Source organism: Euleptes europaea, chromosome 4, assembly GCF_029931775.1.
Source record: "Euleptes europaea isolate rEulEur1 chromosome 4, rEulEur1.hap1, whole genome shotgun sequence".
Lineage (NCBI taxonomy): Eukaryota > Metazoa > Chordata > Lepidosauria > Squamata > Sphaerodactylidae > Euleptes > Euleptes europaea.
Genome location: NC_079315.1, coordinates 13,088,073 through 13,112,168, shown reverse-complemented (window position 1 = coordinate 13,112,168; position 24,096 = coordinate 13,088,073). Strand labels below are relative to the sequence as shown.

At 49.6% G+C, this 24,096-nt stretch overlaps 1 protein-coding gene across 1 annotated transcript in view; it reads left to right on the top strand.

Moving 5' to 3' along the window:
* The window catches only part of EPHA1 (EPH receptor A1), a 139,246-nt gene extending 119,283 nt beyond the window's left edge, over positions 1 to 19,963 (top strand). Inside the window, exons 9-18 of the mRNA XM_056848481.1 lie at positions 3,597 to 3,693; positions 3,826 to 3,881; positions 6,024 to 6,146; positions 6,924 to 7,109; positions 9,345 to 9,406; positions 11,471 to 11,680; positions 12,604 to 12,753; positions 14,417 to 14,610; positions 15,540 to 15,695; positions 19,885 to 19,963. Of these exons, the coding sequence (XP_056704459.1) occupies positions 3,597 to 3,693; positions 3,826 to 3,881; positions 6,024 to 6,146; positions 6,924 to 7,109; positions 9,345 to 9,406; positions 11,471 to 11,680; positions 12,604 to 12,753; positions 14,417 to 14,610; positions 15,540 to 15,695; positions 19,885 to 19,963 (1,313 nt within the window). The remainder of the gene's footprint in view (positions 1 to 3,596; positions 3,694 to 3,825; positions 3,882 to 6,023; positions 6,147 to 6,923; positions 7,110 to 9,344; positions 9,407 to 11,470; positions 11,681 to 12,603; positions 12,754 to 14,416; positions 14,611 to 15,539; positions 15,696 to 19,884) is intronic.
* Positions 19,964 to 24,096: the final 4,133 nt, after the last annotated feature.

Genomic DNA, 24,096 nt, shown 5'->3' with positions numbered 1-24,096 from the left:
CACACCCCTTATACAACTGAGCATGACTGTTTCCACAGCAGGAGCAAAATGAGTATACCACAACTGCCCCAGTAATATTGTCTGAATCATGTATCGAATAAAGGTCATGGGATTTCTGAATCATCTGACAAACTCCCGGGGCGTTCGGATCCATATAAACCCCTAGCAACGGCAACGTAGATAATGGTTTGCTTAGAGAAAGGCAGGTTCAGATGAAGAAATTGTGACAGAGGCGGAGAGACATAGGAGGAAGGACAGCCGGTTGGTAGAAGAGTTTCTGCTTTGCGTGCGGAAGGTCTCGGGTTGAATCCCCGGCACCTCCAGTTAAAAGGGTCAGGTAACAGCGTGCGCAAACGTTTCGAGACACGTGGCTACCCTTCACATTTTACCCAGGAAACTCCGGTGTTGCTGCAGGATACTGTGAAGCGGCTTTCTGTCTCCAGAGGGAGTGCCATTGCCTTAATCTTCCTTTTGCAAAACAGATCTGAAGATATTCCCAGTTCCTTTCATCAAGTAGGCAAAGTCAAATAGCATTCGGGTTAAAAAAAATTCCAAAGGTTCAGCCTGCTCTTGCACCGGATAACAGAACACAAGCCGAGCTGCTTTCTGAGCCCTGCTAGCGACTCCTGCAAGTAACCTTTCAATCATCATGAAAATACGATGTCTCCTCTAGACATCACAGGCATGCCATTTGCAAAAAAAAATAAAAAATGGCCTAGATATGCTGTCCACTGCAGATGGGGGGCTGACAGGGAACAGATGTGCAAGCTCCGCAGAGCCAGCGTGGTGCAGTGGTTAAGAGCGGTGGTTTGGAGCGGTGGACTCTAATCTGGTGAACCGGGTTGGCTTCCCCACTCCTGCACATTAAGCAAGCTGGGTGACCTTGGGCTAGTCACAGCTCTCTTAGAGCTCTCTCAGCTCCACCTACCTCCCAGGGTGTCTGTTGTGGGGAGAGGAAGAGAAGGTGATTGCGAGCTGGTTTGATTCTTCCTTAAGTGGCAGAGAAAGTCGGCAAATAAAAACCAACTCCTACTCCTCCTCTTCTTCTTACTGCAGGACACAACAGAGTAACTGTCCCTGGGTTAAAATTAGCCGGGTTAAAGTTCTCTACCACTCATAGTGGGGTGGGTTCAACCTAGGGTTGCCAGCCTCCAGGTGGTGGCTGGAGATCTCCCTCTATTACAACTGATCTCCAGGTGACAGAGATCAGTTCCCCTGGAGAAAATGGCCACCTTTGGCAATTGGACTCTATGGCGTTGAAGTCTCTCCCCTCTCCAAACCCCGCCCTCCTCAGGCTCCACCCCCCAAAATCTCCAGGTATTTCCCAACCCAGAGCTGGAAACCCTAGTTCAACCATTCTTCAAGGAGCCTTCCTCCAACTTAAGGGGTTCTTCTCCAACCCCACAAGTTGGAGAAAGGCTTCAAACTTGAGCCAAAAGGAAAGGTGGGGGTTTAAATATTTTAATTAATAAATAAACTTGGCTTTGCGGAGTGGTAAGATAGGGGTTGGTTCCCCCCAGTCCCTAACGGCATCCAGGCAAAACAAACAAGTCCAGCAAGGGTATTTGGGAACCCAGCAGGGGAGCAAGAAGCCAATGGCAATCTCTCTCTCTCTCTCTTTTATTTTAATTAACTGAATGGAGTTCCGGGTTGAAAAAATGTACTTGAAAAAAGGATCCAGATGGCGCTCAGGATTGCGAGTTCGGTTGGGTCCCGGCCAAACCACCCACCGAGAAGCAGTTCCGGCCTCTCTCTCATACTAAAGATAGCATTTGCAGACAAATTTAGCGTTTCTAACATTAGACGCAGGCTTACGAGTTCTCCATTTCCCCCGTCTCGTCTGTGCTTCTCAAATGATCTTATAGAGCAGAATAGCAGAGGATGGATTAATTGAACGATGATAAACGGCGGGGAAAGAGGACGGCCGAGGTAATTGCTAGTTAGGTTGGGCTGACTGACATAATGCCTTTTTTACTAAGCGATAGGGACCCCAAGGCTACATTGTCAGTGGCAAGATTTGTTGCAATCCTTATATCCCTCCAACTCTCGATATATGCTGCTCAAGATCAATTGATCAAGGAGCTTCTAAGGGATAAAAGGAAAGGTTGGGCTGAAACCCTCGTTCTGGTGCATTCAATTGGCCTAGATATGCAGCCGCCACGCTGTGCTTGTCAGGAGCTTTGTTAATCCTTGGCCTTTGACCTGGCTTACTACAATGCACAGCGCATAACATGTCAGCGGCACCGACCGATCTTCCAAGGCCCAATAACCTATGAGCTATACTCTGCAAAACATAGGGTTGCCAACCTCCAGGTGGTGGCTGGAGACCTCCCTTGATTACAACTGATCTCCCGGCGACAGAGATCAGTTGCCCTGGAGAAATTGGCTGCTTTGGCAATTGGAGTCTATGGCATTGAAGCACCTCCCCTCCCCAAACCCCGCCTTCCTCAGGCTCCACCCCCCAAATCTCCAGGCATTTCCCAACCCAAAGTTGGCAACCCTAGTGTCACCCCCTGCATAATGATTGCCGCTTTGGCAATTGGACTCTATGGATGAGGAGGACTTGGTTTTTATATGCCGATTTTCTCTACCTTTTAAGGAGAATCAAACCGGCTTACAATCTTCTTCCCTTCCACAACAGACACCTAGGTGGGGCTGAGAGAGCTCGAAGAGAACTGTGACTGGCCCAAGGTCACCCAGCTGGCTTCATGTGGAGGAGTGGGGAAACCAACCCGTTTCTCCAGATTAGAGTCCACCTCTCTTAACCACTACACCATGCTGGCTCCCCTTTCCAAACTCCGCCCTCCTCAGGCTCCACCCCCAAAATCTCCAGGTATTTCCCAACCCGGAGCTGGCAACCCTATTAGTGTTGCCAACCTCCAGGTACTAGCTGGAGATCTCCTGCTATTACAACTGATCTCCAGCCAATAGAGATCAGATCACCTGGAGAAAATGGCTGCTTTGGCAATTGGACTCTATGGCCTTGAAGTCACCCAGCCCAAGATCACCCAGCTGGCTTTATGTGTAAGAGTGGGAAAACCAACCCGGTTCACCAGATTAGTGTCCTCCGCTCATGTGGAGGAGTGGGGGATCAAGCCCGGTTCTCCAGATTAGAGTCCACCTCTCCAAAACCACCGCTCTTAACCACTACACCACGCTGATTCTTCCTGGGATCTTCTAGAATACCTCTTGTTCCGATGAGATGACGGGAAGCTAGGGTTGGCTGTTGGCTTTGGGGGAGAAGGAAGTGGGCATCAAGAAGACCCTGAGAGGGCAACGTGGCACCCAAAGGTACCACAGGAGGCAACATCCAGGGAAGGCCTCGGCCTCTGTGCCCTGCTGTTGGACCTCCAGAGGAACTGGTTGGCCGCTGTGCGAGACAGGATGCTGGACTAGATGGACCCCTGGTCCGATCCAGCATGGCTCTTTTTCTGTTCGTATGGGGACCACTGCTATAAGTAAATGGGCTTTTACAGCACCGGGGCTATTTTGAATCCTCAACGCAATGCAAAGCCGGCGGTCTCTGAAGTGATAAACGCCAGCTCGGGAGCTTCGTTCCCGTAATGACGTCGACCATTTATCTCTTGTGCTTGCAGACGCCGGGGGGCCTTCTGGAGGAGTGATTGTCTCCATTATCTTTGGACTCCTGCTGTTTATCGGTCTGGTTGTGGGACTCATCGTCTGCCGGCGAAGGTAGAGTCAGCGGATCTCGGGGGGGGGGGAGGGTGGCTGCGGAGCAGCCCTGAAACAGGAGTCCTGCCAGCGGTGCCGGCAGCAGTCCTATCATTTCCGTCCCCATCCCGATGTTTTCCTTGTCCCTTTCAGGCGAGCGTATCCTCACCGAGCGCGACCAAGCCGTGAGCACTCTTGCTACGACCGAGGTGAGCTCTCGAATTCAGGAAAGGCAGAGCAACTGACGGGCCATCCGCACAAACACAAGAAGCTGCCTTCTACTGAATCAGACCTTCGGTCCATCAAAGTCAATATTGTCAACTCAGACGGGCAGCGGCTCTCCAGGGTCTCAGGCAGAAGTCTTTCACATCGCCTACTTGCCTAGTCCCTTTAACTGGAGATGCCAGGGATTGAACCCGGGACCTTCTGCATGCCAAGCAGATGCTTTACCACTGAGCCACAGCCCCTTCCCATTTGATTTACCCTTAGGGTATGGGTCTCAGGCTGAGGTCTTTCACATCACCTTCTCGCCTAGTCCCTTGAACTGGAGATGCCAGGTACTGAACCTGAGACCTTCTGCATGCCAAGCAGATGCTCTGCCATTGGGCCACAACCCCTCCCCAAAATCATGAAGCTGCCTTATATTGAGTCATTTGGTCCATCAAAGTCAGTATTGTCTACTCAGACTGGCAGCGGCTCTCCAGGGTCTCAGGCAGGGGTCTTTCACATCGCCTACTTGCCTAGTCCCTTTAACTGGAGATGCTGGGGATTGAACCTGGGACTTTCTGCATGCCAAGCAGAGGCTCTACCACTGAGCCATCGCCCCTCCCCAAAGAAAACACATGAACACATGAAGCTGCCTTACACTTAATCAGAAGTTGTTATTATAATTTATTATAGAGTGAACACACATTAAAAGCACTAGGCCCAAAACGTATAGGCTTCATATTAGGTGGTTACTTTTCAACATACCTTTCATGTATTTTTGGATGTGTTTGTGAAAATATGTATGAATGTACTCAGACTGGCAGCCGCTCTCCAGGGTCTCCGGCAGAGGTCTTTTGCACCATCTACTACCTGGTCCTTTTAACTGGAGGTGCTGGGAATTCAACCTGGGACCTCTTGCATGCCAAGCAGATGCTCTGCCACTGAGCCACAGCCCTTCCTTGCGCACCATCTACTACCTGGTCCTTTTAACTGGAGTGGTGAGGTGTGGTGGTTAAGAACAGTGGTTAAGAGTGGTGGGCTCTAATCTGGAGAACAGGGTGTGATTCCCCACTCCTCCACGTGAGCAACAGACTCTAATCTGGAGAACCGGGTTGGTTTCCCCACTTCTACACATGAGCAGCCGGAGTTTGCCTGAGACCCTGGAGAGCCACTGCCGGTCTGAGTAGACAATGCTGACTTCGATGGACCAAGGGTCTGATTCAGTATATGGCAGCTTCGTGTGTTCGTGTGTTCAACTGGATTTGATTCCCCGCTCTTCCACGTGAGTGGAGGAGGCTAATCTGGTGGAGGAGGCTAATCTTGGTTTCCCCACTCCTCCTCATGAAGCCAGCTGGTGACTTTGGGCTAGTTACAGTTCTCTCAGCCCCACATACCTCACAGGGTGTCTGTTGTGGGGAGAGGAAGGGAAGGTGATTGTAAGCCAGTTGAATTCTTCCTTAAGTGGTAGAGAAAACCGGCATATAAAAACCAACTCTTCTTCTTCTTATACGGCAGGGCTGCTCAGTTTCCTTTGCAGCTGTATTCCCTCCCCAACCCCAAAGGTTGTCTGCTTGCGATCCCATTCTGTCCTGGGTTGACATTTTTATTGACCTTTTTTCTATGACCCCAAGATCTTTTCACCTCTCAGTCTTAGGGGAACTTTGATTCCATTGTACATCACCTTACACTTATTAACATTGAACTGCATTGGCATGCAGAAGGTCCCAGATTCAATCCCCGGCAACTCCAGTTAAAGGGACTAGGCAAGTAGGTGGTGTGAAAGACCCCTGCCTGAGACCCTGGAGAGCCGCTGCCGGTCTGAGTAGACAGTACTGACTTTGATGGGCTGAGGGTCTGATACAGTATAAGGCAGCTTCAGGTGTTCATGTGTTCATGTGAACTTCATTGCCACATTGTGGCCCACTCACCCAATTTGTGGAGATCCTCCTGCAGCGCTTCACAATCTCAGGCATATCTCAGGTTGTAATCTCTAACATACCTGTTCGAAAGCTGGTCCGGTTTATTTGCTTCTGTGAAACTACCTTCCCAGTCAGCTAATTTAAGGCTGGAATGTTCATCTTGTTTTAATCTTTCGCCGCCTCTCGGGACCTTTGTAGAAAATCATTGTTTTGCTTTCTTGACAGATGAGATCTGGTTGAAACCTTACGTAGATCTCCAGCCCTACGAGGATCCCAGCCGAGGAGTGTTAGAATTCACAAAGGAGTTGGACCCGTCTCTCGTCAACATTGAGACTGTTATTGGTGAAGGTGAGAGGACCTTTGGGTCTTGGCACTTCTGCCTCGGGGGCCTCCATTCGCTGTTTCCAAGTCACCTATCCACTTTAAGAACATAACATAAGAACATAAGAAAGGCCCTGCTGGATCAGACCAAGGTCCATTAAGTCCAGCAGTCTGTTCACTCAGTGGCCAACCAGGGGCCTCTAGGAAGCCCACAAACAAGACAACTGCAGCAGCATTATCCTGCCTGTGTTCCAAAGCACCTAAGATAATAGGCAGGCTCCTCTGATCCTGGAGATAATAGGTATGCATCATGACAAGTATCCATTTTGACTAGTAGCCATGGATAGCCCTCTCCTCCAGGAACATGTCCACTCCCCTCTTAAAGCTTTCCAAGTTCGCAGCCATCACCAGACCCTGGGGCAGGGAGTTCCACAATTTAACCAGTGTGGTGTAGTGGTTAAGAACGGTGGTTTGGAGCAGTGGAGTCTGATCTGGAGAACCGGGTTTGATTCCCCACTCCTCCACACGAAGCCAGCTGGGTGACCTTGGGCCAGTCACTCTCTCTCAGTCCCACCTACCTCACAGGGTGTCTGTTGTGAGGAGGGGAAGGGAAGGTGATTGTAAGCCGGTTTGAGTCTTCCTTAAGTGGTAGAGAAGGTCAGCATATAAAAGCCAACTCTTCTTCTTCTTCAGGCCAGATTCAGGGCCGGCCTGGTCCCTCCATTAAACATTGGGACACACCACACGGGAGGGCAATCAAGAAACCCACAACTATCAAGACACTTTCCTTTGCCTGTTCCACAGGGGAGTTCGGGGAGGTCTATCGGGGGACGCTGCGATTAGCAGGGAAGGAACGCGTCGTGGTGGCCATCAAGACCTTGAAGTCGAGTTACTCCGACTCGACGTGGTGGAACTTCCTGCGCGAGGCGACCATCATGGGCCAGTTCAACCACCACAACATCGTGCGGTTGGAGGGAGTCGTCACAAAACGTAAGAGCTCGGTCTGGACCAAAATTCCTGCTGACAGCTTCGGCCAGTAATTAGAAGGACTGGTATCCGTGAACGCTCGCGGGGAGGAGAGCCTGGCCGTGGTTTTTCAGGGCAGCGGGTCTTCCCTTCATTTGGTGATGGCACGATAGGAGATCTTTGCAACTAGGAAGACAGCTGAGAGGTGATATGATAGCCATCTTCAAGTTTTTGAAGGGCTGTCATATAGAGGCTTCCTTTGAAATGTGGTGTTGCAGGAGAGTGTTATGGATACCGTGGACTGCCAAAAAAACAAGCCACTGGGTTATAGATCAAATCAAGCCTGAACTGACCCTAGAAGCTAAAATGACTAAACCGAGGCTGTCGTACTTTGGTCACATTATGAGAAGACAAGAGTCCCTGGCCATAGTCTCTAGGCCATACCTGGAGGTTGGCAACTCTAAATATGATTTACAGGATCATTTTCTGGAGGGAATCAGTATTTCTAGGATCCTTGTCGAGTGCAAATATAGTACAAATTTCGGTCCGTTTGGCCCTGGGCCATTTAGTATCAAGGAACAAGGCAGGTTTTTATCCTCGCCAGCATCCCTTTTTACTAAAGGAACAAATGGGAGACACTAAAAAAAGGTGCACTCCGAGGTGCGCTGAAGCTCCAATCCTTTCCTGGGAGTAAGCCCTACTGTATTTACTTCTGAGCTGATAGGAAGAAAGTAGATTCCTTTGGAATGTGGTGTTGGAGGAGAGCTTTACGGATACCCTGGACCGCCAAAAACAAACAAACCAGTGGGTTAGAGATCAAATCAAGCCCGAACTGACCCTAGAAGCTAAAATGACTAAACCGAGGCTGTCGTACTTTGGTAACATTATGAGAAGGCAAGAGTCACTGGAAAAGACAATCGTGCTAGGAAAAGTCAAAGGCTGCAGGAAAAGAGGAAGAGAGGAATTGACTCTGTAAAGGAAGCCACAGCCCTCAGTTTGCAAAACCTGAGCAAGGCTGTTAAAGATGGGACGTTTTGGAGGACATTGATTCATAGGGTCGCCCTGGGTCAGAAGCAAGTTGACAGCACTTAACACACACATATGGAGGATGGTACTGGGTTGTTTTCTGTCGCCCCAGAAAGTCGGACCAGAACCAACGGGTGGAAATCAAATCAAAAGAGTTTCTGGCTAATCATTAGAAAGAACTTTCTAACAGTCAGAGCGGTTCCTCAGTGGAACAGGCTTTCTCGGGAGGTGGTGGGCTCTCCTTCCCTGGAGGTTTTTAAGCAGAAGCTAGATGGCCACCTGTCAGCAGTGCCGATTCTGTGAACTTGGGCAGATCATGAGAGGGAGGGCCAGAAGGGTTGCATCAGTGTTTGGCTATCAGGGCCCTTTCTTACATGCCCAGGGTAGTGCCGATTGCCACTTTGGGGTTAGGAAGCAATTTTCCTCCAGGCCAGATTGGAGGGCTTTTTTTTTTGTTGCTATCTTCTGGGGGAGGAGTAGGGGTCACTGAGGATGTGGGGGAGAGGTAGTTGTGAATTTTCCTGTATTGTGCAGGGGGTTGGACTAGATGATCCTGGTGGTCCCTTCCCACTCTATGATTCTAAGGCTGTCCCACCCATTGGGAAGGGTGAGGCCCCAGATGTTGTGATGATAGGGCAGCAAATGGTTAATCATTACGTTTGTTATTATGTGTTAAGTGCTGTCAAGTTGCGTCCGACTCATGGCAGCCCTATGAATCAATGTCCTCCAAAATGCCCTGTCCTTAACACCCTTGCTCAGGTCTTGCAAACTGAGGGCCGGGGCTTCCTTTATAGAGTCAATCCATCTCATGTTGGGTCTTCCTCTTTTCCTGCTGCCTTCCACTTCCACTACAGTACAGTAGATAAAGAAGACTAGATGGACCAACGGTCTGGCTCCTTATAAGGCAGCTTTCTCAGTACAAAAAATGAAAATGAATGCATTTTTCCAGTTGGGATGGTTGCCAGGCCCCTCTTCACCACCGGCAGGAGGTTTTTGGGGCAGAGCCTGAGGAGGGCGGGGGTTTGGGGAGGGATTTCAATGCCATAGAGTCCAATTGCCAAAGCGGCCATTTCCTCCAAGGGAACTGATCTCTATCGGCTGGAGATCAGTTGTAATAGCAGGAGATCTCCAGCTAGTACCTGGAGGTGGGCAACCCTAGATGGAATCCTGGCTGCTATCTAAGGCACGGGACACAACGGAAGCCTCTCTGATGTTTCTTTCGTCTCTTACCAGGGAACCCCATGATGATCATCACAGAGTACATGGAAAATGGAGCTCTGGACGCTTTCTTACGGGTGAGGGATTTCATTTCTCTGTGGTGCGAGGATTTGCCAGCGACTGTTAGTCACTGGGGTGCTTAAAATGTGTTTCTCGGCTGTACGGCTTCAGACGGCCGGAGGGCAAATCGCATGACTGAATGCCCCTCCATATGACACCGTTCCCTCTGCCTCGAAAACTAGCATGTTTTGGGGAAGGATTAGACTAGATCTCTTCCTCTTAGCAACCGTTTTATCATGTGCAGGGAATTATTGTTATGATTTTTTGAATGAAACCCCCCGCCCTCAGCTGCAGCCTGAAATAGAACAGCCCATGTACAGATTTATCCATCAAAGTGAGAAATAGAGGGGGAAGGAAACTGCATTTTGCTCACTGTTTGCGGCGGGGACATTAGGAAGAATTTTCTAACAGTTAGAGCGGTTCCTCGGTGGAACAGGCTTCCTCGGGAGGTGGTAAGCGCTCCTTCCCTGGAGGTTTCTAAGAAGAGGCTAGATGGCCATCTGTCAGCAGTGCTGATTCTATTACCTTAGGCAGATGATGGGAGGGAGGGCATCTTGGCCATCTTCTGGGCATGGAGTATGGGTCACTGGAGGTGTGTGTGGGGGAGGTAGTTCGGAATTTCCTGCATTGTGGGGTTAGACTAGATGACCCTAGTGGTCCCCTCCAACTCTATGATTCTATTCTATGATTCTATGGGAGAGTGCATCTCTTGGATCATGAATGCATGAATTGTGGCCCATTGGCCGTGGATGGCAACCCCCTCCGCAGCTGAGTACATCTCCTGGTTTTGTAGTTTGGTTAGGACTGCTAAACCCGGCATATGTCAGTATCTCACAGGTCACAATTTATGGCTGATTTTGGCTCGGCAGCAAAAAGGTTGAGCAGACTTGCTGTAGCTGAAATCCAAGGCCCTTCGGCCACCTCTATAGCTTGAGGTCCCCAACGTGGTGCAATGGGTGCCATGGCTCCTGCTGACACCTTTTCTTGTGCCTGTAGGGTTGCCAACCTCCAGGTACTTAGTACAGAAACGGCTGACACAACCATAGCATAACAAGATTGTATTAACTTGCTTCAAACAACAAGTGAAAGGTATATACAGTGACAATGAAATAAATATCCCAATTTGGGAATATTGGAGATTTATATATGCAGTTATAACAAGTTTCCCTACGGGGACTTTTTGTGGGAAATTGTGAAAATATGCATGAGCTGAATTTGGAACAAGTGTATGCACTGTTGCTGATGTAAGTGGGACTGAGGAAGACTCCGAAACGATCGTATCCCATTTTATTCTTCAGTTTGAATATACCATTTTTGGACAGATTGATATTGAAAACCATCTATGTGGATTTCTTTATACCATTGTGCATACTTTATTTCATTGTCACTGTATATACCTTTCACTTGTTGTTTGAAGCTAGTTAATACAATCTTGTTATGCTATGGTTGTGTCAGCCGTTTCTGTACTAATTTCCTAACCTTTGGTAAGAGTACAGAGGTGTTCTTTTTTGTTAAAAACCTCCAGGTACTAGCTGGTAACTGCTCATCTAGGCAATTGGATTCTATGGCATTGACATCCCTCCCCTCCCCAAACCCGCCCTCCTCAGGCTCTACCCCGAAAACCTCCCGCCGGTGGCGAAGAGGGACCTGGCTGCCTTATGTGCCGGCCAAGTGTTTTCTAAGAAGTGGGTGGGGCCAGGTAGGGCTTTTGCCCGGCAAGGCTTATGACTGACTGTGGGAGCTTTGATTGGCTTTGCAGATTTTAAAAAATGTTGCTTTGACAGCAGCTGCCACCACAGCCCAAGGATCGGCACTGTGTTCCAGAAGTTAAGCTGTGGCAATCATTTTGCATCTAGCTCCGCCTCCTGCTGCAGCCATTTTCTTGCGACCCCCCACCATGCCATGTCAGAGTTCCAGATGTGCCCGCACGCTCAAAAGGGTTAGGGGCCCCTGCTCTATAGGTTCAGTGGCTGTACCTACAACTGCAGGTGCTCAGCTCTGATGGACGGCCACTTGTAAACATGAAGGAGAATGGTATGGAGACTCACCTGAGGCCGTGTGCATTTCTTCGTCTCTCGCAGGAGAACATGGACAAGTTCAGCGCGGTGCAATTGGTCACCATGCTGCAGGGCATCGCCGCGGGGATGACCTACTTGTCAGATCGCAACTACGTCCACCGGGACCTGGCGGCCCGGAACATTCTGGTATCTCATAACCTTAAGTGCAAAGTGTCCGATTTTGGTCTTTCCCGAATATTGGAAAACGACGTGGAAGGAACCTATGAAACAAAGGTAATGTGGAAACGAGCCGAATGGGGAAGGGAGTTGTGGTGGGGTGGGGGGTTGCCTGCTAAAGGATAATTGGGGGGGGCGGTTTTGCAGAGCTTCAGGATGACTGAAGCGTTATGGAAAGGCAGTCTCATAATTGCACATGGAGAACCGCATTGCTGGGACCTCAAACCCCTGGAGCAGGGAAGCAGATCCATCTTCTAGCATGAAGGAAGACCGAACTGGAGATCCGTCCGCCGACCCTCGTGGAGATTATATTTCATATACAGGAGACAGAACATCTGTCCCATTAGACCCCTTCTAAGGGGCTCCGCTTCCTCCCTTGCTTCAAAATTCATCTAACAGATGTGCATACCGGAGAATTAAACCCCTGTTCAGCCATCAGTCTTGTGCCTTCTCCCCAGACGCGCAGCATGCAACCCAACCCTTATTTTAAACTTCTAAGAACTGCATGGTTGTTCGTTCATTTATGCATTTGTTCTTCGCCCATTTTTTTTTTTTTTTGAAGAGTTGCAAAACTACTCCCGGGAATGGGAGGTGGGTCAATAACCCAGATGTCAATACTCTCCTCACTTCTCACAAGGTGAGAGATGATCACTCCCAGGTGGTCAGCCAGCATCCATCCCAGCCATTCATGACCTTATATGGTTGAACACCTACATATGAGCACGTGACACTTAGTCAGACCTTTGGTCCATCAAGATCAGTATTGTCTACTCAGACTGGCAGTGGCTTTCCAGGGTCTCAGGCAGCGGTCTTTCCCATCACCTACTAGCTAAAACTTTTAACTAGACATGCCAGGTGACATAATAGGCATGCTCCTCTGATCCTGGAGAGAATAGGTATGCATCATGACAGGTATCCATTTTCACGAGTAGCCATGAATACCCCTCTCCTCCATGAACAAGTCCACTCTCTTTCATCAGGGTGGCAAGATCCCCATCCGGTGGACAGCTCCAGAGGCCATCGCTCATCGGATCTTCACCTCGGCCAGCGACGTGTGGAGTTTTGGGATTGTCACGTGGGAGGTGTATTCCTACGGTGACAAGCCGTATGGGGACATGAGTAATCAGGAGGTAAGGAGGAAGAGGTTGGGTTTTTTTGTCATCACCTGGAAGGAGTTTTCATATGGTAATAAGCCATATGGAGAGCAAGACATGAGTTCAGTAACCCTTCAAAGACCAACGAGATTTCTGGGGTATAAGCGTCAATAATCAGAGCTCCCTTATCAGTTTGTTCCTTTGCAAGCTTTTCTAATGAAATTGATAGATTCTCCTTCCTTGCGTCTGAATGTTAAGGGGCTACTGGACTCACATGAACACATGAAGCTGCCTTCTACTGAATCAGACCCTTGGTCCATCAAAGTCAGTACTGTCTACTCAGACCTGCAGCAGCTCTCCAGGGTCTCAGGCAGGGGTCTTTCCCATCACCTACTTGCCTAGTCCCTTTAAGTGGAAATGCCTGGGATTGAACCTGGGACCTTCTGCATGCCAAGCAGATGCTCTACCACTGAGCCATGGCCCCTGCCCAAAGTCAGTATTGTCTGCTCAGACAAGCAGCGGCTCTCCGGGGTCTCAGGCAGAGGTTTTTCCCATCACCTCCTTGCCTAGAAGCTTTAACTGGAGATGCCAGGGATTGAACCTGGGACCTTCTGCATGCCAAGCAGATGCACTACCACTGAGCCACGGCCCCTCGAGTCCTGCTCTTTTGTTGCAGGCCAATGTGGCTACCCACCTGAAGCCATATGGTGACATGAATAATCAGGAGGTGTGGGGGGAAAGGCAGAGATCCATCTTTTGGGCAAAGTTGAAATGGAATTCGCCCAACAAAAATGCATGTGCTTCATGGTCCCTGAAGCACAAAATACCCATTCTCCTTGTACCAATTGCTAAATCTTCCCTTCATGGAGTGACCGGGACCCAAAGCCCCTCCGTCATTTACCTGCATCCCTCTTGTATGATGTAGACCAGGGGTGTCAACAACGAAAGGGGAAAAAAAGTAACCCTAAAAACTCCAGAAATAAGTACCCTAAGGTCAAGAACAAACGTACATAAGGGCCAAAATTAATACTAAGAGCAAATGATCTTCTACAGTTGTATATAATGAATTTATTACAAACAAAAATCAACAACTTGTATACGGCCCTGCTATATTTAGACCTCTAAAGAAGGCCACATGGCCGAAACACGTAAAGTCTTAGTTTTTGGTCTAATTGTTTTGTTTTGGTGAAATTCTGTGTCTATTTATGCTTTATCTCCATATTCATAATAGAAACATAGAGGCTATAGCAGGGCTGTGTACAAGTGGTTGATTTTGATTTGTTATAAATTCATTCCATACAATTGTAGAAGACCATTTGCGCTTAGTATTAATGTTGGCCCTTATGTATATTTGCTTTAGACCAGAGGTGTCAGACATATGGCCAGGGGGCTGGATCTGGCCCGTTGAGAGCTGGCAGCCACCCTCTCAATCCTGATCTAAGCTGGCGAGGCATGGCCCAGCCCAACCAAGTGGCATTTATGTCTTATTCAGCCCTGGTAACAAATGAGTTTGACACCCCTGGTGTAGACTTTCTGCATTACAAAGGACTCCATTGATTTGGACTTAACGCTCTTGAGAAAGTAAACCATGCCCTTGCTTGGCCCTTTTCCCTTCTCCTGCTAAACGCGCTTGGCCCTTTCATCTTCTCTTGCTAAATGCTTCGTGCACTCAGCGATGCCTCATCTTTTACCTGGGCAGGTGATGAAGAGCATAGAGGATGGGTACCGGCTCCCCCCTCCTGTGGACTGCCCCTCCATCCTTTACGAGCTCATGAAAGTGTGCTGGTCATACGATCGGGCGCGGAGGCCCCGTTTCCGGGAAATCCATGCTCAGCTGGAGCACTTCATCGCCAGCCCGCATTTGCTCCGGACTGTGGCGGACTTTGACCCTAGGTAAGTGTGCAGGGTGATGCGCTGTGTGTTTTTTTTAAAAAAATCTCCTCCCAGAACAGCTAAATACTCCAGCCTGAACACGTATACAAAATTTTAGATTTTCGTATTTTGCACAATCAATTCTTATTATTTTACACAGTGCTAGTGACAGAGAGGGAAGAGAAGCTGTGCAGAACACTAATGCATTCTCATCTAGACAAACTCAAGGGTTGCACACTGTTGTTGTTTTTTGCCGTTGTTGCAGCTGACTTATGGTGACCCCACAGAACAACAAGAAGAGCCTCCAGCTCTGAAAGAACCTAGACTGATTTCCACAATACCTACACAGTCACCATAGGTCCAGCTGTGACTTGACAGCAAAAACAAACAAACCAGGGACCCATTGACGCAGGGCCCCACAAGCAAGAGTAGATATTTTGCTGTAGCCACATCAGAGGGAAATGCCTGTTTGCTCGATCGACTGCAATATGAGAACCATCTTCAAGTACTTGATGGGCTGTCATATAGATAGAGGAGGGTACCGAGTTGTTTTCTGTTGCCCCAGAAGGTCGGACCAGAACCAATGGGTTGAAATTAAATCAAAAGAGTTTCCGTGTAGACATTAGGAAGAATTTTCCAACAGTCAGAGCGGTTCCTCAGTGGAACAGGCTTCCTCGAGTGGGCTCTCCTTCCCTGGAGGTTTGTAAGCTGAGGCTATATGGCCATCTGTCGGCAATGTTGATTCTGTGACCTTAGGCAGTTCATGAGAGGGAGGGCACCTTGGCCATCTTCTGGGCATGTAGGGGGTCACTGGGGGTGTGTGGGGGGGAGGTAGTTGTGAATTTCCTGCATTGTGCAGGGGGTTAGACTAGATGACCCTGGTGGTCCCTTCCAACTCTATGACTTTTAACTGTCACGTCGGATCTGAAAGCGTTTCTCTGGCTCTCTAGGGTGACGCTCCGGCTCCCCAGCTGTAGCGGCTCCGACGGGATCCCCTATCGCTCGATCCCCGAATGGCTGGAGTCCATCCGCATGAAACGGTACATCATCAACTTCCGTACGGCCGGCCTGAACACCATGGAATCCGTCCTGGAGCTCACAGCCGAGTAAGTGCGGGCGCCTTGGCCAGGAGGCCTGGTTTTTTGTGGTAGAAAGGGCAGGGCAAGGGCGAACTGCAGCTTGAATGGCCGTAGCACTGCTCATCTAGGGTCCAAAGAACTTTTCAAGTAACAGGATTAGCCAAGTGATCCTAAAAATTTCCAAGCTCTCCTCCCAAACTGGCATACCTCTCCAGCTCCCACGACCCCCAGCACAGCTGTTGCTCCATCCCTATTTAGTTCCACTTGTTGCCACTGAAACACCGTCCTAGGTGTCCATCTATCTTCGTGGACTCCCTTGAGACTGGCTGTAGTCAGGCTGGGGAGGGGCCGTGGCTCAGTTGTAGAGCATCTGCTTGGCATGCAGAAGGTCCCAGGTTCGATCGCCGGCATCTCCAGTTAAAGGGACCAGGCAAGTAGGTGATGGGAAAGACCTCTGCCTGAGAGCCTTGGAGAGGGGCTGTGGCTCAGTGGTAGAGCATCTGCTTGGCCATGGGGAGGGGCCGTGGCTCAGTGGTAGAGCATCTGCTTGGCATGCAGAAGGTCCCAGGTTCGATCGCCGGCATCTCCAGTTAAAGGGACCAGGCAAGTAGGTGATGGGAAAGACCTCTGCCTGAGAGCCTTGGAGAGGGGCTGTGGCTCAGTGGTAGAGCATCTGCTTGGCCATGGGGAGGGGCCGTGGCTCAGTGGCAGAGCATCTGTTTGGCATGCAGAAGGTCCCAGGTTCAGTCCCCGGCATCTCCAGTTAAAGGGACTAGGCAAGTAGGTGATGTGAAAGACCTCCACCTGAGACCCTGGACAGCCGCTGCCGGACTGAGCAGACAATACTGACTTGGATGGACCAAGGATCTGATTCAGTAGAAGGCAGCTTCATGTGATCATGTGTGTTCATGTGTGCTGGATGCTTCTCTTCCCAACTATTCTGCCCTCCCTGGTCTACAGCTTCCTCAGCTCTCAGGCTCCTTCCACCTCCTCAGGGAATTCACTGCTGCAGGAAGCTGGACTTCGGCTCTGTCCCTGTTTTCTGAAGTCCTTCAGGGCTCTTCCTCTGCCTGACCTTGCTGGCTATGCTAGTTCTTACTTATACGTTGAAGGGGGATTGAAAAGTCTTAACTTTTTATTGGCTCCTATCAAAGTTTGCTTAAAGGGGCCAACAGGATTGCTGTGTTCTCCTTGCTGTCTGGTCGGTTCTTCTTTTACAGGCTGAGGACCAATACGACAGATGTATTTAGCCTCCTTTTTCTCTAATTGGTTAGTTTTACAAGCCCTGCATTTGCATGATTCCTCAGCTTTCTAATACACCTAAAGACCTTAAATTACAACTGATCTTCAGCCGACAGAGATCAGTTCACCTGGAGAAAATGGCCACTTTGACAACTGGACTCTAGGACATTGAAGTCTCTCCCCTCCCCAAACCCCGCCCTCTTCAGGCTCTGCTCCAAAAACCTCCTGCTGATGGCGAAGAGGGACCTGGCAACCCTTCTGCTTAGCTTCTGAGATCCATGAACCTTATCTCACATTTTATGACTATGAGTGTGGTTTTAAGAAATGTTTTGAGTGTTCTCTGAATAACTGGGGTTTTAACCTCCGGTGCAATCTGCAACCCCTATCACTTCACACCTCCCCTTTCCAGATAGTTCACAAGCTGATTAAACAGCACTGGTCCCAATATATTAAAATCCCCCCCCTGAAGATGCCACTGCTTGAAAGGGAAGGAGATTGTAATCTGGTTTGATTCTCCTTAAAAGGGAAAGTCAGCATATAAAAACCAACTCCTCTTTTTCTTCCTTCACAAAAAAACTCTTTCCTCTTCCCTAACCAGATACCAGCCCATCAGAGGATTGCTAACTGGTCAAAAGAACAATACGGCAGCCTTTAGTGAGAGATTTGGTTAGGGCCAAGAATGCAGCATCTACTAGGGTTGCCAACCTCCAGGTACTAGCTGGAGATCTCCCGCCATTACAACTGATCTCCAGCCGATAGAGATCTGTTCACCTGGAGAAAATGGCTGCTTTGGCAATTGGACTCTATGGCATTGAAGCCCCTCCCCTCTCCAAACCCCACCTTCCTCAGGCTCTGCCCCAAAAACCTCCCTCCGGTAGTGAAGAGGGACCTGGCAACCCTAAGCATCTACAGCATCATCTACTAATTGCTGTGGCCTTGGAGGGGGGAAGGAGAAAGGCAAAGGGCCCCAAGCCCTTGGTCACAATGAATGAAGCTGTTTTGCAGAGAAGCACAGAATGGGTGACTTCGGGCCAACTCCCCCCTTCCTTTTGTGCACAAGGGCAACGCTAAATCTGAAAAGAGGTGGTTTCCCCCCGCCTCCAACCTCGAGAGTGCTGAAGGTTGTATAATAGCTCAGTCATAGTTTGGATGCACCTGCTTGTCTCAGGTCAACCAGGTGCTGCAGGTTTCTTTCGTGCTTCAAAAACCTGCCAAACCTGCTTGAACAGAGAAAAGGATGCATTCAACATGGGCAGGGCCAGGAACTCACGATGCCAAAAATGAAGGCAGTTGATTCCTCCCAACCCTCAATAATTGAGCAGTACAAACTAAACGTTTACAAAAATAAGCCAAACTTTTCTTCTGTGAAGGCATAGTATGCAGCTTGAAGGCTACAAGCATAGAATCTAATTGCTGTTCAGCAGTGTGTCATATATACCCATCACATTCTGAACACTGATGACTAAGCTGCTGCATTTTTGATATGCGGGTGACACCAATTGTTCACTTTGACAGATTTTTTATTCTAATGTGCACCTTCCAACTCTGCAAAACATTTCCCTCCGGCTTCACTGCTTGCTCATCCTAGTAAGACAGCTGCTCCGAGTGGCGTCTGAGACAGATCCCAGTCCTTAGGCTACGCCAGTCCTATTCCATGATCTCTGTTACATTTTGGTAGAAGAGTTATTTTTATATGCCGACTTTCTCCACCACTTAAGGAAGAACCAAACCGGCTTATAATCGCCTTCTCCTCCCCTCCCCACAACAGACACCTTGTGGAGGGTGAGAGATTCAAAGGCAGAGAAAAGGAAGCATTTCTTCACACATTTAGTTAAATTGTGGAACTCCCTGCCCCAGGATGTGGTGATGTCTGTCAACTTGGAAGGCTTGAAGAGGGGAGTGGACATGTTCATGGAGGAGAGGGTTATCCATGGCTGCTAGTAAAAATGAATACTAGTCATGATGCATGCCTATTCTCTCCAGGATCATAGGAGCAGGCCTATTATATTAGGTGCTTTGGGACACAGGCAGGACAATGATGCTGCAGTCATCTTGTGGGTGCTGCAGTAGAGTGCTGGTCTTGATGGGCCTTTGTCTGATCTGGCATGGCCTTTCTTATGTTCTTACGAAGCAGGTGGGGCTGAGAGAGCTCCAAGAGAGCAGTGACTAGCCCAAGGTCACCCGGCTGGCTTCATGTGGAGGACCGGGGAATCAAGCACGGTTCTCCAGATTAGAGTCCACTTCTCCAAACCACTGCTCTTAACCACTATACCATGCTGGTAGCGGTGTCTCTAAATGCCACAAAGGAAGGCAAGTAGACCCGGGGAACGTGGGAATAGTTCCTTTCCTTTATCCCTTAGAAGCTCCTTGATCCATTGATCCTGAGCAGCGTAAATCTAATGTTTGTGGGATATAAGGACTGAAATAAATCTTGCTACTGACAATGTAGCCTCGGAATCCCTGTCACTTAATAAAAAAAGGCATTATGTCAGACACAGAGGCATTAGATGTATATGTTAAAAGGGGAGAGATATAACGTGATTGGAGTTGCTCATAAAAGCGGCATTCCAAGAGGGCACGAGCTCATGAATCGACAGAGCCAGAAGAACAAGGACAGGTCCTGTCTGGGTATGGTATATTCAAAATCCTGCCCTGCATGACCATAGAGGGGTTAGCATTCAGTCGAGCTAAACAGAAGGCTCTAGAAAGACGAGTTGTCAAATAATAAGTATAAGCAGCCAAACCGCGTGGTGGTGGTATTCGGAAAAACTGAGATGAACAAACGCGGCAAGCACGGAAAGTACTGCTGTTGTAATCAAGCTCTTTAATGCGCCTTTTAATTTTGGGGAAAGCTTCAGGGTTCCCAAGATCTAATAACATATCCTGCGAGAAGTGGGAACAGTTTATTTCCAAAAAGACATCGGCAGTCCGTCATTGTAGAACTCTTTCTTCCCCTCCCTTCGTTTCTCCGCAGGGACTTGAAGCAAATGGGGGTGACTCTTGCCGGCCACCAGAAGAGAATCCTATGCAGCATCCAGGGCTTCAAGGATTAACGAGTCCCTCGGCACCGAGCTATCACCGGGCACGTGCCCGCTGCCATCACTTTGGCACTGTGCCCAGGAAGAGGAGAGGGATGGGGACGAGCCCGCCCAACCTTGAACCGAGTTCTCCGCCGACCCGAGAGGACCGGCCTCAGTCTCCTGGAACCTGTAGCAGATGCCTTTGCCTCCGCGGCACTGTGGTGGTCCCGCAAAAGGGGTGACGGGCAGGGGCTTGGGCTACCCCGGGAAGGGCCCCCGCTGAACACTCCCTGGCATCTCTACAGGACACCGTTTGGCTTTCCTTTCCTGCCTCTCCAGCACTTTTCGCCACACTCCAGCCGTACTTTGTTCCCACGTTGCCCAAACCCTGCAGCAGCACCCTCAACCGAACTCATTTCATAGCTGGTGCAAAAGCAATGGACGCTTACGAGTTTCAGGTCGAAGCCGCCCTGCCGGGGAAGATGCATGTAACCCAAAAGATTAGGGTTGCCAACCTCCAGGTAGTAGCGGGAGCTCTCCCGCTATTACAACTGATCTCCAGCCGGTAGAGATCAGTTCCCCTGGAGAAAAGGGCCGCTTTGGCAACTGGACTCTATGGCATTGAAGTCCCTCCCCTCCCCAAACCCTGCCCTCCTCAGGCTCCACCACCCCCCAAAAAAAAACCTCCTGTTGGTAGCGAAGTAGGACCTGGCAACCCTACTAAAGATGCCTTCTTTGAGCAGGAAGCAGGAGTGGGGAGAACCTTCCGGGGGCGTTTGCGGGGCTCGGTGGGAAGGGGGGAATGAACTGTAAGAGATGGGGGGGGGGGTGAGGGCTATCCTCCCGGCTCAGAAGCCCCCGCTTATCAAAGCAGGATCCCTCGGTCACACCAGCAGGCTTCGTTCCTTGTAGATTCCCTCGTCAGGAATCGAACTCACAAGGGGAGGCAGCATGTTTACAGCAGGGTAGCACGTGCTCCTTGGTGCTTTCCTTTCTCAAGTTAAGGGCCCTGCCTAAGTATTTAAAATGTCAGGGAAGGGGAGAATCCCCAGCTTGGAAAATATCTTGTGTTGTATATATGATTTTGTAAATAAATGCAGCATATATATATATATATGTATAGATACAGGAGACTGTCGTCGGATATGAAGCTTCCTCCGACCCCTTTTCAATTTCTGGTGACTTCAGTTGTGCGAAAGTCCGACTAGCTTACTTTATTTTTTTTATTTATTAAGAAGAAGGGGGGTTGGTTTTTATACCGCACTTTTCTCTACCTTTAAGGAGTCTCAAAGCGGCTTACAATCGCCTTCCCTTCCCCACAACAGCCACATGAACACATGAAGCTGCCTTCCACTGAATCAGACCCTTGGTCCGTCGAAGTCAGTATTGTCTACCCAGACCGGCAGCGGCTCTCCAGGGTCTCAGGCAGGAGTCTTTCACATCACCTACTCGCCTGGTCCCTTGAACTGGAGATGCCGGGGATTGAACCTGGGACCTTCTGCATGCCAAGCAGAGGCTCCACCACTGAGCCACAGCCCCTCCTCTTGTGAGGTAGGTGGGGCTGAGAGAGTTCACAGAGAACTGTGACTAGCCCAAGATTACCCAGCAGGATTCATGTGGAAGAGTGGGGAAACCAACCCAGTTCTCCAGATTAGTCTACCGCTCCTAACCACTACACCACGCTGGCTCTCATTACTTCATTTACACCCCACCTCCCCAACGGGGACCCAAACCGGCTTACCTCCTCCTCCTGTCCTCCGTCTTATCCTCACAACAACCCAATGAGGCAGGCTAGGCTGAGAGTGTGTGACTGGCCCATGGTCACCCAGTGAGCTTCCATGGCAGGCCAAGGGTTCAAACCTGCGTCTCCCAGATCCTACTCCGACACCCTAAACACTACACCACAGCACCGTGCTTTTACACTACACCGTAAAAAACAACAACTATGGTTTCGTAGACTGGAGGGAAGCCCCTAGCAGCCATGGGGGTAATTACAAACATAGCTGAAAGAACCAGAACGCTCACACATCTGGTACTGAACAAAGGTAATATGGGACATCTGAAAACTAAATCCAGGGTAGGTATACAGTGATCACCATTCTGAGCATTTGGTTTCCTTAAGAAATATTGTAGCTATGAATGTTGGGGGAGGGAACTGAACCTGTATGGGTGGTTTTGGGCAAGAACTTGAACACATGACGCTGCCTTCTACTGAATCAGACCCTCAGTCCATCAAAGTCAGTATTGTCAACTCAGACCGGCAGCAGCTCTCCAGGGTCTCAGGCGGAGGTCTTTCACATCACCTACTCGCCTAGTCCCTTTAACTGGAGATGCCGGGGATTGAACCTGGGACCTTCTGCATGCCAAGCAGATGCTCTACCGCTGAGCCACAGCCCCTCCCCTAACTTAAATAGCAAGACGGCAGATCCTCAAATATAACAACTCGACGTTGAGTGGTATGTACGGTCCCTTTTGCAAAGCCAGAGTCACAGAAAGGGTAAACAAGTGTGCGTGACTGAAGAAGAAGAGTTGGCTTTTAGATGCCGACTTTCTCTACCACTTAAGGAAGAATCAAACCGGCTTACAATCACCTTCCCTTCCCCTCCCCACAACAGACACCCTGTGAGGCAGGTGGGGCTGAGAGAGCTGTGACAAGCCCAAGGTCAGCCAGCTGGCTTTGCGTGTAGGAGTGGGGAAACCAACCCAGTACACCAGATTAGCGTCCTCCGCTCATGTGGAGGAGTGGGGAATCAAACCCGGTTCTCCAGATCAGAGTCCACCTCTCCAAACCAACGCTCTTAACCACTACACGACACTGGCTCTCAGAAGCATTGTAGATCTTTCTTCACCTGCTCCAACCCACCCACCCCCTAACCGCCTCCTCTCAACCAATGCCAGGGGAAGAGAACCATTTTTACAGAGTCCAAATTTCTCCAGCGTGCACGCATAGACAAGGCCCAGGAGCTCAGCATGGGAATCAGTTGCTCCAGGCAAGGTTAGGCAGGACTCACATCTTCTGAACATCTGATGCAACAGCCTCAAGGTAGGGAAAGAGACTAAAACCCGAAAATAAAATGAGATATACCATTTATATTCGAGGCACCGCTAACTATGCTGTGGGGAGGGGCACAGTGAAGAACATGAAAAAGAAGAGTTGGTTTTTATATGCCGATTTTCTCTACCACTTAAGGGAGACTCAAACCGGCTTACAATCACCTTCCCTTTCCCTCCCCACAACAGACACCATATGAGGTAGGTGGGGCTGAGAGAGCTCTAACAGCTGTGACTTGCCCAAGGTCACCCAGCTGGCTTTTGTGTGTAGGAGTGGGGGAAACCAATCCAGTTCACCAGATTAGCGTCCCCCACTCATGCGGAGGAGCGGGGAATCAAACCCGGTTTTCCAGATCAGAGTCCACCGCTCCAAACCACTACACCACACTGGCTCCCAACAAAGAGGAGATGTGGCAGCGGTGGTGCACAACCTAGGCAACCCCGTAGGACTTTCAAGGCAAGAGACATTCAGAGGTGGTTTGCCATTGCCTACCTCTGTGTAGCAACCCAGGTATTCCTTGGTGGTCTCCCGTCTGAATACTAACCAGGGCTGACCCTGCTTAGCTTCCGAGAGCTAATGAGATCAGGCTAGCCTGGGCCGTTCAGGTCAGGACAGAGGAGGGAGGAGGAAGAAGAGTTGGTTTTCATACGCCGACTTTCTCTAAGACTTAAGGAAGAATCAAACTGGCTCACAATCACCTTCCCCCAATAGTCATCTTGTGAGCTAGGTGGGGCCGAGAGAGTTCGAAGAACAGTGACTAGTCCAAGCTCACCCAACTGGCTTCACGTGGAAGAGTGGAGAAACAAATCCAGTTCATCAGATTAGCCTCCACTGCTCATGTGGAGGAGTGGGGAATCAAACCTGGTTCTCCAGATTAGAGTCCACTGCTCCAAACCACCGCTCTTAACCACTACACCCTGCTGGCTCTCTTGAGTTCACGGCTCCTAACCACACCATGCTGGAGGAGGAATAAAGGCAGCCATTAGGAGTCATCTACACATTTTTATGTACCAGGAGTAATACCAGCACTTCTTGGTCACTGTAGGGTAGGCCCTTCCCTATTCTTCAGAAAAAGTGGTTGTCCTTTCCAGGTAAGTCACCTGCTATAAAGGGA